A 14,336-nucleotide genomic window follows, 5' to 3' on the forward strand; every position below is an offset into this window, starting at 1 on the left:
CACACACACACACACACACTCACATGCATACTTACAAAATGCTTTCTAAATTACAAACCCTATGTCCTACACAATATTCTGCTTCATGGTCTCTCCTGTCCTGTCTTCAGCCCTCCTCCTTCGCTTGGTATGCCAAACACAAACATATATGACAAGGCACTAAACACACGCTGCTTCTGCACGAATGGATCTTGTCTGAGATTCTACCGAAGCTGGCTTTTCAAAGCAGAGGTTTCAAAACAGCATAAAATGAGATTTATGGAAATGCATTCATCACTGTGAAACTTAAAATCTCACAGAAGCAACTGCCGCAGACTTGCTGTCTACCAGGGCAGATGCAGGGAGGCGAACGCTGAAGAGCATGCAAAGAGCAGCTCTATACTGACAAGGTTTGAAATGGCTGGATAAACAACATAAGCTCTGGAATGATGTTTACAGTTTCTTAGAATTTTAATTCTGTATTACTAAAAATAGACAAGTCCTGGATTGTGTCTTGGCAGCTCCATGCTGGCCTTGAACTCACTGTGTAGCCAAGGATAGCTTTGAAACCCTCATTCTACGGCCTGCACCTTCCAGGAGCTGAGATTCCAGGCGTGCATGGGCCTCCATTCCATGCAGTACTGGGGATGGAACCCAGGGCTTCCTTATGCTAAGCAAGCACTCTCCTGTCCCAAGCCACATCCCTGGCCTCTGATGCTCATTCTCCCCATCCCTTCCCTGCTTGCCACATTTATTACATGTATTGTTTGTATGTGTGCACCGCTGTACCACAAACATGTGGAGATCAGTTACAAGAAGTCAGTCCCCCCCTTCTGTGGTGTAGGTCCTTAATGATCTATTAAATGACCATTGCTCTATGGACCTTCCAAAATGAAGAACAAAAGAATCAGTAGAACTTAGTGTAAATATTACCAACACTTCTCTCCTTTTGTTTGTTGTTGTTGCTGCTGCTGGTGTGCATGTATGCGTGTGTGTGTGTGTGTGTGTGTGTGTGTGTGTTTGTGTATGCATGAAATTTTCAAAGAATAAATAAAAACTTATTTTAAAAGTTTAGACTTGGGGAGGTGATAAATGTATCATTATAAATCATCATGCATACTCAGCACTTAGAAACATTTGTTAAAATGTATTTATTACAGGTGGGAAAATAGAACGTTTCTGAAAGAAGTCACAGAGCTGGGTCAGCACCCCTCAGCATCCAGCAAGAAGTTGGGTCCCTCCCAGTCCCTATAGCAAATGGACTCTAGGTTAAGAATTATTTAGACACCAGCACTGCTATCGGAGCCAAGTTCAGGGAATACACGGAGATGAGAGGAAGGCGGGACACTAAGGAAATAATAGACATGAATTCAAGAAAGGGTTTGAAAACACTCAATTTTTTCCTCTGAGGTACAAATATACAGACTCTAAATATTCAACCACTCCAAACAAACGTTCCTCAGAAAACATAGGTTCAGACTTTGAGCTCTACACGAGCAATCGCGACCCCTGCAGAAACTTATTCAGGGGCCACACGTTGCTCTCGCCCACGTTGGAGGTGCGCCTCTGGCACTGCCTGCAGCGCCGGTACTTCTCACACTGGTCCAAGAGGAACAGCTTGTCAGAAGCCCTGGGAGGAAGAAAGCAAAAGCAAAAAAGTCATCAAGTGCCCCCCCAAATCCCTAGAAGCAGAGAGAAGAAAAGTGATGCCCAATCTCTGCTTTCAAAATTCCTACCATCACCTGCGGCCTGGCCCTGCCATCTGCTGCTTATCCCACATCCTGGCGTCTGCGGCATCCTCCTTTTCACTAAATCAAAGGCTTTGTGCAAGTTCCCAACCTTCCTTCATGCCTAGCCAGACGTGCCTAACACCAAACACAGAAAGCCCAAGGCCACGCCCACCGTCTAAGGTGGCCCTGAAGCTTTGGTGTTTGGCGGTATTTGCACTCTCTCACTTCCTGGAGACCTTGTTTGAGAAGGGGATGAAGCTGCTGGCTGACAGGTAATTGCTAATACCTGCTGAGAACTAAGGGTAGACTTGCATAGAAAAGTCCCAAGAGGACAGAGCTTCTGGAGAGTTAACCACCAGAAAGAAAGAAGAGACAAAGAAGGGAACAAACAAACAAACAGGAAGCGGAAATGAAGGACCGCAATGACTGATTCTCCTTTTTGAAAGTTCTTGGTTCTGCAAGCCAGTCCCAAGTGTGCTCTTGTGACCCATCAACATTTCTGTAGGGAAACAGAATTCTGTAAAAGTCGTAAGTCGGCGCTGCTCCCCTCCCCAACTCCATCCCCTTCCCAGCAGCCAGCGAGAAGTTGAGTTCCGACTATGAGGGGCTGGAGGGAGAGCTATCAAAGGTATTTGCTGCTCAAGTGGGAAGACCTAAGGTTGAGCCCCAAAGCCCACATCCCAGCCAGCCTAGCTTAACTGAAAAGCTTCAGGCCAAGGGAGAACCTGTCTCAAAAAGCAAGGCTGATGGTACCATTTAAGGTTTACCTGTAGCCTCCACAGGTTGACACAAGGGTGTGACAACACACACACACACACACACACACAGAGTCAGAGACAGAGAGAGAGACAGAGAGAGAGACAGAGAGCAAGCGCTAGGAAAACCTTAGAAGAAAAGAATAATGAATAACCTTGGAGCGAGAGGGAAGACCTATCTGGGTTACACAAGAATTGGGACAGCATTGGCATATGCTAACTGCATAAACATGAATCTTGCATTTGTGTTTGCTTGTCGTTTTGTTTTGTCTTGTTTTGTTTTGTTTTGTTTACATCACCCACTTCCTTCTTCCCACCTGCCGCCTGCTTGAGTCACTGCCTACCACAGCCTGCCCCGGGCGCACATTCGCTGACTTGAGTTCACAGTTATTTCCTGTGACTTCCCTATCAGCTATCTTCACGTCACGTTGGCCAAGCCGTCTTTCTGGATCCAGACAAAATCTTGCTGGCGTAAGCCTCGCTGCTTCTCACTGTTTTTCCACAAGACTGAAAGAAATAGTTTGAACTCGCCAACTTCCACCCTCTTCCTCTTCTCTGGATCGAATAGACCCACTTCGCCTGTGGCTCCGGACTGCCATGTTATCCCTCATACTTTCTTACAAATGAGATCCACCAATAGAAAATCAGATGAGACGTGCCTTTCAAGAAACGCTTAAAAGAAAGGGTGGCAGATGAAGAGCCATGCTTAAAAGACAATAATGCAGGAGCTGGAGAGAGGGCTCGGTGGTTAAGAGCACTGGCTGCTCTTCCAGAGGACCCAGGTTTGATTTGCAGCACCCACGTGGTGGCTCACAACTGTCTGTAACTCCAGGCCCAGGAGATCCTACACCCTTCTTCCGGCCTCCTTGGGAAGCATGCAAGCGGTGCAGACACATATGGAGGGGGAAAACTTATACATAAAATACATAAATCTTTTGTTGTTGTTGTTTTAAAGTCAAGACTGGAGAGATGAGTTAAGAGTATTTGCTCTTCTTCCTCCTGAGTTCGGGGCTCAGAACCAAAAGTGGCTCACAGTTGCCTGGAACTCCAACTCCAGGGACTCTGGCCCCCTCTTCTGGCCTCCTCAGGTACACATGTACACACACACACACACACACACACACACACACACACACACATATAAGAAATAAAACCTTAAACAGTAGTGGGAAAGTAGCCACTTAAACTGTTTTTTGCTATGTCTGGTCCTGATAATCTGACTGTGTAGGTTGGCTCAGTTTCATTGGAATCTTAACATTTTAGGAAATCTTTTTTTCATTTCATAAAATCACAGCTTAAATTTCTAAAGGATTTCCATTGTTTTCAAAGTATAATAGTTTTCTATATTTTTATATTTTTTAACCCCTAAAACCCCAGTGCTAGCTGGGTCAGGCAATTATTTACATTTACAGTTTAGAAGCTAAAAAGTATGGCTGGCATTCACAGCCTTTCCACAGTTCATGCTAACTCTAAACAGCAGAGTCAAACAGTAAATACACAGAGGGAAAGGGGCCCGGCTCCACTGTGTTTAGCTCATTCTTTCCATGGTCAGTCTTTCCTATCTATCCATGAAAGCCAGGCATGGTCGTGTACAGGAGGCAGAGGCAGATGAATCTGTGAGTTTGAGGCCAGTTGGGTCTACAGAGCAAGTTCCAGTCCAGCTAGGACTAAATAGCAATACCCTGTCTCCAAAAACAAACAAACAAAAAAAGTCCATAAAGCGTGGAAGTGATCACAGCAGAACTCATCCTGCTTCAAAGGAGCTCTATCCAGAGAGAGTTGCAACCCTAGGCAAAGTGGAACCACCAGCGCAGAAGCAAAGATGAGGGCAGGGTCGGCGAAAACTTAAAATACAGCACAGTGTTTTCCAGCCCCTTGATCATAAAAGACATTGCTAATCAATCGCAGCAGCGTTTCTCACTGACCAGATTTGTTCTCCCCAGTGAATTTTGTAGAGAGCCACGCTAATCAGCTGATAGCACTCAAAGCCTCGGCCGTCCTAGGGTTAGACTAATAGTGGTTCTCATCCTGGGGGTCACACAGCAGGTCTCCTGCACATCAGATATTTACATCACAATTCATAACGGTTAGCAAAATTACAGTGATGAAGCAGCAACAAAAGAATTTTATGATCACGTGAGGAGTGGCGTTAAATGGCATTAGGAAGCTTGAGAACCACTGAGTTAGAGGACAGAAAACTCAGAGCTGGTTGACAAGGACGTTTCTTGCAAGCAGAGAGTGCCTGGCTCCCACGAAGTCTTACCGCTCAAAGGCCTTCTCCTCCAGGTCCCGCTGCTTCTTCATGCACAGGCTCCTCTCCCAGTCCTCCTGCAAACACTGGTTGATCCTGTTCACTCGATCCAGCTCCGCAGCTCTGTCTGCCAAGTGCCTGCAGAGAAAGGAACAGCCTGACTCCATTGGCCATGCTAGGAAGGGCCGGGGACCACCCTGGGAGCCCTACTTCTTTTATGTTAAATTAGACAGAAAGCATCCTGGTCCTGTTCAGGAGCCTTTAGAATGTGCAGAAACAAGGATGCTGGAAAAAGCACAGTGAAACTGCAAGCCAAATGGATGTCTCTAAGATCTTTCATCTCGCACCCTGGTTTAAATTAGCAGGACTTAAATCCTATTCCAATTAACAAATTCAGCTTCCAACGCCACTAATGTCCTTGGAAGCTAATTCAGCTCATCTGACGAACCATCCCAAATGGATTCCCTGCACTGTGTTTCTCCCTATCCTCTCAGCTGTCAGCAATCAGCCTACACATCTGGTTCTTTGGGGGTTTTCCCCCTTTGGAGGGAAGGTCTCTGTGTGTGTGTAGTTCAGGGCAGCCTTGAACTCTGGATCCTCCCGCCTCAGCCTCCAGTGTGCTGGGAGCATAGAAGTGCGCTATCACACTTGGGAGCAACAGGTATTTTATGATACAAAGTGGAGTGCAGGAAGGGAGGAGAAGAGGAAGAGAAATGAGGAGACGAAGTGGGGAAAAGACTTGTCAGCAAGAAAACAGAAGCAGAACTACCCAGCACTGACGGGAATGCTTGGCGAAGGGTGTGTCGCCCGGGAAGAGAACAAAGCTAGCACTATGCTAAGCTATTTGCAGGAGTCATTTAAGTCTGGACCATCAGCAGGTAGATACTTGTATTAGCCCTACTACAGAAAGAAAACCAGTGCCCTCCAAAGTATGTAACCTGTGCTATCTCACTCAGTTAATACCATGACACAAACATGCCAACCAAATCAGAAGGCATCTGAGATGTGGTCTGGAGCCCCAAGTGAGAAGAGCTGAAGCTCAAGTTCAAAGAAGGGATCATGAGGAGCCGGAAAGATGGCTCGTGTTGCTTGAGAGATGGCCCAGTGGGTTAGGAGCACTGGCTGCTCTTCCAGAGGGTCCTAGTTCAATTCCCAGCACCCACATGGCAGCTCACGACTATCTGTAACTCCGGTTTCAGAGGATCCAACACCCTCACATAGACATGCATGCAAGCAAAACACCAATGCACATAAAAGAAAAACAAATCATTTTAAAAATTAAAAAGGGCAGGGGAGGTTCATGGCAACGTAGGTAAAATGTACTTGCCGAGCTTGGTACAACAGTGTCTATCACTGGATATGGAAATAGATCACGATTTTAGAAATTTGATATATATCAAGGCAAGTCTCTTATCCTTGTACAGATTAGACGTGACTGTTTTTTATCGAAACTGGGAAATGTGTAATGCAGATCATGATTCTAACAGAATAAACGTCACAATTTAACCACTGCCACACCCTCTACCAATAGTCACACCCACTATTATTGTGTCCTTCAGCCTAGGACTGGACTCACGTCTAGCCAACCCAGCACAGAGTATAATAGACCCATAAACAATCCCACTGGGACCATTTCTAATATTTATGTAAATGTAATAATATGACTCTTTATAAGTACAACTACCTTCCAAAAATAGTGGATTACTTGGCCCAAAACCTTTTTGGATGATAATTTGGGCTCATCAGAGATATAAGAATTGATGGACATTTAGAAAGAAAAGACTAGCTTCCTATGACAGTCTCGGTGGAGGCAGGAAGTAGGAAGCTGATGACGGAGAGCTAGGAAGGAAACACGAGGTGCTGTGAGACTGAGCTAGTGCGACCTTTAAACCATCCCCACCAGGTAGGTAACCACCTGGATGCTCTAGGAAATCAAGTGTCTTAGAGATCCAGGCCCTTGCCCATCCTTCCGCCTACACCATCACTACATGATGGAAGCAGAATACACTGCAAATTTGGGGAAGGATCTAGTGCCAGGTCTCCATCTATTTGAGTGTAGCAGCATGTTTCTGGTCCATTTAATCCAACCAGTGGGTAGTGCTGATGTTATGATTCTTTTAAACAGTTATACTATGGGTGAGAGTGATCATGTACATCTTATTCCCCAGCACTTGGGAGGCAGAAGCAGATAGATCTATGAGTTCAAGGCCAGTCTGGTCTACAAAGCACGTTCTGGGATACTCAGGGCTACACAGAGAAACCCTGTCTCAAAAATAAGAGAAGGAGAAGGAGAAAGAGGAGGAAGAGAGGAGGAAGAGAAGGAGAGGAAATTATACTGTGATATAAAGGAAAATGTGGAGTTGGGGCTTGAAAGAGAAGTGGAGATCAAGAGAGAGCACATTTTTATTTAATAACATTCTCTTCATTGGATGAATTATAAGTATAAAACTGAGTGAAGTATTAACAAATTTAGAATAATGGCTTGTGTAACTCCTCAATACGTTAGCTGCATCTCTTCTCCGCTAATGTTACAAAGGAAGAAAGAGCTGGGGGAGAGGAAGGAGGTAGGATGGGGAGGGAAGGCAGCCCCGGGCTCTTCTTACTCTCGCTGCGTCCTCTGAAGCATCTGCAGGTCTCGCCTCTGGTCCACCAGCTGGTTCAGGATGGCGTTCCTCTTGAGGTTGGCAGCCGCCTCCATCTGGTGCTTCAGGCAACTCTGCTCTCGCTTCCGCTTTTCCGCCTCCATCTCTCCCTCGTCCTTACCAAAGATGGGCTCAGCAGAGTCTGGCTCAAACATGGGCAGCTGGGAGGGTTTGTTCTTCACCTGGAATGGGCAGCAGGTAATGGGCAATTAGTAAGATGCCAACACCAAGGCTTATGGGGGTGAACAAAGGCCTCGAAACTTACCAAAGGAATAACATGTGTGTGTTCACAGCACTATGTGCTTATTCGTAGAACTATGTTGATGCGGTGCATAGTTTTAAAGTAATGATCACCGTCTCCCTACCTGGGCATCCAACGCTCTCTTGTAGTACTGCGTTTCTTCCATCTTCTCTCTTAGGTATTGGGCTCTCTGTGCAGCCAGTCTGGTATTTAAGACGCAGAGAAGGTGAGAGCCATTTTACAATTTGAATACAGCAACACAAGTTAGCATCATCAAAGCATGTTCGGTATTAATAAGAATGGGTACAGGATGCATAAAAGCTCACATCATTCATTCTGGGAGCTCTCATTATAAGAAAAAAGTAAATCAAGTCTACAAGTTACTGGATACTGTGTTGCGCACAGGGCTGACAGGACAGGTGTAAGCAGAGGCTGGGCCATATCATCCACATGGGATGAATGTGGCAGGCACCGTCCCACCACACACCCCCACACACAAATACTTTTTTCAATCTAGATAAGGCCATGCCTCTAAGTAGATTCAATATGTAATTCTTCCTTAGAAAAGTAATCTATCGGCTGGAGAGATGGCTCAGTGGTTAAGAGCATTGCCTGCTCTTCCAAAGGTCCTGAGTTCAATTCCCGGCAACCACATGGTGGCTCACAACCATCTGTAATGAGGTCTGGTGCCCTCTTCTGGCCTGCAGACATACACACAGACAGAATATTGTATACATAATAAATAAATAATTTTAAAAAAAAAAGAAAGAAAAGTAATCTATCCTCTTATTATACAGTCATCATTGAAACCCCCTAAGAACCTGTGTGATTAATGAAATTCGTATAATAGAGCAGATAAATCTTAGGACAGTATATTCTTTGAGGGCACAGAAACTAGCTTGTTGTTTGCTGTGGCAGTCTCTGCTCATTCTACGCAATGATTGTCCTGGCTTCAGCAGCAAAAGTAGGAGCCCCTAAGGCAGATAGAAATTTCAGGGCCTCAGACAGTTTGAGCAATATCTTTCTGCTTCCTGAACATTTAGACTTGAGACTCCAAGCTCAAAGCAGACTAGAGGTGGTGCCAGGTAAAAAGCTGTGGGGCAAGCAGGGGGGAAACAGATCCGCACTGCTTCTCAGTCCCTGGTTCTAGTGGCCCCTGTGTCTACGCCCTCCGGTTTGCTGGAACAAGCTACGTGCCTAGGACAAGAGCTCAGCTTTGCCAGGAGGTCACCTGAGCATCTCACAGTTGGCAATGACGCCTGCTCAGGGTATGTTCCTTCCTGTATCTACCGGGAAGTACTGGCGATCATAAACAGTACAGAAATGCTGCCCTATAATCCCAGTGCTCTTAGAGTTTCAGTTATTGCTGTAACTAAAGAAATGGCGGCTTTCTCTTTGTGATGCAGCTATGCATGTGAAACTGACTGCTTCTGGGGTTAGTTTGTTCCCTTGGCTACAGAGGTACTCATGGAATTCTGAATGCTTCTTCAATCCCACATAGAAATTAGCTTCACACACAAGACGTCCGTCTTCCCGGGCGCACGTGGTGAACTCACTCCTCCGTGAGCTGCACTTGTTCCAAGCGGTCCATCAACTCCCTGTTTTGTCTTTGCTTTATTTCCTTCTCCCGTTTGCTTTCCATTTGTTTCAGGAGACTCTGGGAATATTCCCCTTGCTTAAAAGCATTAATCTCAGGACTAAGAGGTCGTTTATCAAACAGGAAGGATTTCTGAAATGAAACACAAGAGATTCTCTTATTCTCGCATACCAACAAGTAAAGCCAATGACGCAAACTAAAGTCAAAGCGTGGCTTAGTTTTCTAACATTTTCCCAGCTTTCCCCCTACCCCCGAGACCTTAACCAGCTGTGTTTAGACAGCCCACAGAGTGAAGGCAAGAGCCTGTTCAGTGGTAAAGCTGGCCTAAGGGAAGTTCCCGGTCTCCTCCTGAAAAAAATCCTAAACCGGTAACTACAGCATTCTTAGAGGAGGGACTCTGTGTACAGAAGCACGGACAAGGACGTGGCAGAGGTGGATAGAGAGGCTTCTGACTATCTACTGTGAGCCTAGACATTCTAGAACTGGTGATCCTCCATCAGGATCAAAGGTCAGAGACCTTGCTCTGAGTTCCACTGTGGGAAACAGAGCGACAAAGGCGGCTGGCCATTTAAGGTTGGGATAAGTGCTGCGAACCCTGATCGCGCAAGACTCAGAGGACTGGACAGGACTGCCGGACATTTTTCCAATGAGAGGAATAATTGCCAAGAAGCTAAGGGACGTGGGGAGCAGCCACATAGGGTCTGGCAGGGCGAACGATTTGTATTTCTTTGGATTCAATGGGACACCGTTTAGAGGAATTAAACAGGAGAGTAATATACTTTGATTAAGAATTTTTTTTCGAGACAAGGTTTCTCTGTAGCTTTGGTGCCTGTCCTGGAGCTAGCTCTTGTAGACCAGGCTGGCGCCGAACTCAGCGAGATCTGCCTGCCTCTCGAGTGCCGAGATTAAAGGCGTGTGCCACCACCGCCCGGCTTGCTTAAGAATTTTTAAATATCATCTTGGGTTTTGTGTGGAGAACTGATTATGGGGAGGACAGGGCAGAAGTTTGCTTATAATGTGGTCTGGAGAAAAATAGTAACATTGGTGATAAAGAGATTGGGGAAAATAATGGATATACTTGGGAGATGAACGCAACTGGACTTGTAGATAGTTGCATTTGAGGCAAAAAGAGAGAAACCAGACATCAGTCACTCCTACATGGAGTGTTTGTGCATCTCGCTTGGCTGGTGATGGCAGCCTGCACAGAAACTAAGTTCTGTGACATTAACATAGCCCAACCAACTTCCTACTATGAGAAGACAGAGCAGAACGGATGAGGGTAAAACCAGAAGTTCTCAGTCTTTCTATGAAGGGGCAGAAAGTAGGCAGTCATAACTGTAATCTATAGCTTATACTGTAGGAAGGTCGTCATCAGGTCTAAATGCCACAGGTCCAGTGCTTTCTTTCCCTCATGGAAAGGCTCTTCCTTCGTTTCTTCTCTGCCTTCCTCTTACATGCAGGAAACACTCCTCCATCCCTAATCTGCACTAAGTGACTCTGCTCTTTGCTCATGTGGTCCTGTTTCCAAAGATTTACATGGTGGTCATCCTGCACTCATCTCTTTGAGTGTCACTCTCCCCTAGACTGAGACCTCATTAGGACATGGAATTTGTACTGCTGGGTGCCAAGAGAATTGCCAGTCCACTGGATATATGTCTAATGATGAACAAGTTACATCTCTATTGTATCCATGTGGAGAATATCAGATTGCATCACTAGAGGTATAAGAAAAGACTCAGGCAGAAACAAAGGTAGATTCAACAGCTGGAGACATGAAGCAAGTAGTTTGCCTCCATCTGAAGTGGAGTTCTCAAACCTTAATGCACTCAGATCGCCTGTAGATGTCACCCCAGTCCAAAGCCACACGGGGCAAGTCTAGGGTGAGTCCCTACAAGTTTTCATTCCTGGCAAGCTTCCGGATGCTGGTGATGCTGTTGCTTTCTCTTTAGATCCTAGGGCTGGGCATTAGGATCCTGCCCCTTACCTGTCATGAACAGGTAGGCAAAGCCTGTCATGAACAAGAGTCGTAGTGATGCAGAGAAGCCACCGTGTTACTGCGGAGGCTGTGGGGGCAGACCCTCGACAGCCTCCGCAGGCTACTCTCCGACTTAGCTCCTTTAAATGACACAATCTTCAGCATAGGGTATTCGCTCCAGAGTCTTACAGGTGAGCCGATATTAGCAATAAAATTTTATGTGAGTGGAACAAATACGACTTTAATAAAATGCAAAGTGGAAACAGTTGCCTTATTAATGTTACCCCAACATGACGAGCCGAACTTGGGGAGCAAGCACAATGATGCTGAGCACCCTACGGGTCCAACTTCTGAACAGGAAAACGCCAACCACCCAGAGACAAAGTGCCCCCAAGAGGAATCACAAATACTTCTGAAAGCTATAAAAGTCACTCCATGTCCCACACAGAAACATATATTCAAATAACAGGTTTTTTTTTTTAATTAGAGATTGATAGCTGGGTGTGGTGGCGCAGGCCTTTAATCCCAACACTCAGTAGGCAGAGGCAGGAGGATCTCTGTAAATTCAAGCCCAGCCTGGACTACAGAGCAAGCTCCAGGACAGCCAAGGCTACACAGAGAAAGCCTGTCTTGAAAACAAAACAAAACAAAACAACACAAAAAGCCAGGTGGTAGTAATCCTAACACTTGAGAGGCAGAGACAGGTGGATCTCTGTGATTTCAAGGCCAGCTTGGTCTACCAAGTGAGTTCCAGGACAGCCATGATTGTTACACAGAGAAACCCTGTCAAAAAGAAAAAGAAGACTACAAAAGAAAAATTAGAGATTGAGAACCAATTGTCTAGGAGAGACATTGCTTACGTGATAAAAAGTTTGATAGGGAACAATTTGGCAGAAAACTCACACAATCTCGTTAGTATCACTTATACACTGTCATCAGTACAAGTTTTAAAGGGACTCACATAAAACTCGGGTTTCTCGTTCTTGTGATTCCTTATGGCTTCAGCGACTCCGAGGTTATAGGCAGCGTTTTTCTGATTCTGCTCCCTAGCAGCCATACTTTTCACCTACAAACAGGCAAATTTTTTCTCATTTTTAATTTAATAATAAAATACAATCTTTAAAACCCTTTATTCTGCCAGGCCGTGGTGGTGCACACCTTTAATCCCAGCAGTCTCAGGCAGATCTCTGTGAGTTCAAGGGCAGCCTGACCTACAAATCGAGTCCCAGGACAGCCAGCCCTGTTACACAAAGAAACCCTGTCTCAAAATAACAAAACAAAGAGCCTTCATTCTATAGTAACGAATTCTGTAACACTGACATATCCCGTGCATTCAATTCCGTCATTACGATCTTCCAACTGGCACAGAAACCTGTTTGGATGCAATGGCACTTTCTGAAGTCCTAAAGACTTGTAGACATGAGGTGAGGTTTTTATTTTCCCAATTCTCAGACTCTGGACACCAGTAAAAAGGAACTGCAGGTTTCTACTACAAATACAGAACACAGTAACAGTATCATTATTGGAAACCATAGAAATCTGCATAGAGAGAGTGTAAAGGCAATTCTGTGTCCCCTCCTCCTTTTTTGAGATAGGCTATGACTTTAAAAGGTATAAGATTTGACCAGATTTATATTTTATCAAAATTGAATAAATAAATAACTCCATCACTTTCACTCCCTTTTTAGAGACAAGTTGTTACACTGCATCCCTGACTAGCCTGGAAATAAATTTGTGTAGATCAGGCTGGCCTCAAACTCATGGAGATCTGTCTGCCTCGGCCTCCTGAGCTTAAAGGCGTGCACAGCTATGCCTGGCTCATTTTCACCTTTAAAACACAGTCCTGAGGGTTGAGGGGACGATCCGTAATACATACAGGAACTTTCACCAGTGAAAACGTGGACACCACCTGTCTTAGTTGGGGTTTCTCTTGTGATGAAACATTATGACCAAATCAATTTGTGGGGTGCGGGGAGATGAGCTCAATTCAACTCTCTCATCCTCCATCCCTGAGGTAAGTTGGGACGGGAACTGAAGGCAGGAAGGAACAGAGCAGAGACCACCAAGAAACCCTGATTACTAGCTTGCTTACTCTCCACAGCTTGCTCAGTCTGCCTTACACAGCGCTGGACCACCAGCCCGGGCTGGCACTGCCTCCCGTGAGCTGGACCCTCCCATATCATTCATTGATGGAGAACAAGCAGTATAGACTTGCCTGCGGACAAATCTCATGGAGGCATGATCTCCATTAAAAGTCACTTTTCCCGAATGACCCCAGATTGTATCAAGTTGCCATAAAACCAACCCACACACCACTTGCTTTAGCCCAGCTGCAAACGAAAGATTGAATGTGTTACAGCACAAGCACGTGCAGAACATACTCAATTGAGTCTAAGAATGGCGTCCCACGGTCCCGCTGTCCCACGGCAAACCCTCTGCAGATAAGGCGTACAGCTACCTGGTTTTTGAAGAAAGCCTCCTGGTCTTTCAGAATTTGGTACTGCTGCATGAGCCGCTCGTCCTCTATCTCTCTCCTCCTCCTCTCATCTCCATGGTACAGCGGGAAATTCCGCTGCGCTCGTTGCAAACACACGTAGCACATTTCCTACCATTCAGATTTCAGGATAAATCAGACATTGTGTTTATTATTTTTTTTTCTTCATTTACTTTGTTCCCCTCACAAGCCTTCCTAAGACTGGGTATGCCAAGAAACACATTTCATAAAAGAACATGTTGCTGAAATATGTTCTCTAGTATGCAATCAGCAAAAGGAAGTTTACAAAGTAAACCTCCCAAGTGATTAAAAGGATCTAATGAACTCCCAGAAGAGCTGGAAATTAGAAGGGATTTCCTAGCCCCTTTCTCTTAAGTAGGAGCTCTGGACTAGCAGGCAAATTTCAGTCCAGACACTTGCACTTGTGAACACCCATAGATTATATTAAGGAGGCGTGGTTCCCAGAATTCTCTTGGAGAAAGAGTAATCAGAGGATGAGTCTGACTGGGTTTGATTCAGTGGAAGGCGCTGTACCTGTCCTGCCTTATTATGATCCTGGCACGCAGGGGCGGGAGATATCCTGGGCTTCTCATTGTCATTTCTCTGACAACTTGGAGATGGTACGCTTCAAAGACAACGGAACGCAAATTAACGGTTAATACAATCTGGCCT

General features: G+C 45.4%; 1 protein-coding gene across 1 annotated transcript in view; it reads right to left on the minus strand.

The window, feature by feature from the left end:
* Window positions 1-1,348: 1,348 nt before the first annotated feature.
* Ccdc81 (coiled-coil domain containing 81) overlaps window positions 1,349-14,336 on the minus strand; it is a 28,727-nt gene continuing 15,739 nt past the window's right edge. The window contains exons 8-15 of the mRNA XM_038313759.1: window positions 14,199-14,289; window positions 13,629-13,775; window positions 12,132-12,236; window positions 9,155-9,327; window positions 7,723-7,801; window positions 7,319-7,539; window positions 4,728-4,853; window positions 1,349-1,609 (exon numbers count right to left, since the gene is read on the minus strand). Coding sequence (XP_038169687.1) covers window positions 1,468-1,609; window positions 4,728-4,853; window positions 7,319-7,539; window positions 7,723-7,801; window positions 9,155-9,327; window positions 12,132-12,236; window positions 13,629-13,775; window positions 14,199-14,289 — 1,084 coding nt within the window. The 3' untranslated portion in view covers window positions 1,349-1,467. The remainder of the gene's footprint in view (window positions 1,610-4,727; window positions 4,854-7,318; window positions 7,540-7,722; window positions 7,802-9,154; window positions 9,328-12,131; window positions 12,237-13,628; window positions 13,776-14,198; window positions 14,290-14,336) is intronic.

The sequence above is a fragment of the Arvicola amphibius genome, chromosome 12, assembly GCF_903992535.2.
Source record: "Arvicola amphibius chromosome 12, mArvAmp1.2, whole genome shotgun sequence".
Classification (NCBI taxonomy): Eukaryota; Metazoa; Chordata; class Mammalia; order Rodentia; family Cricetidae; genus Arvicola; species Arvicola amphibius.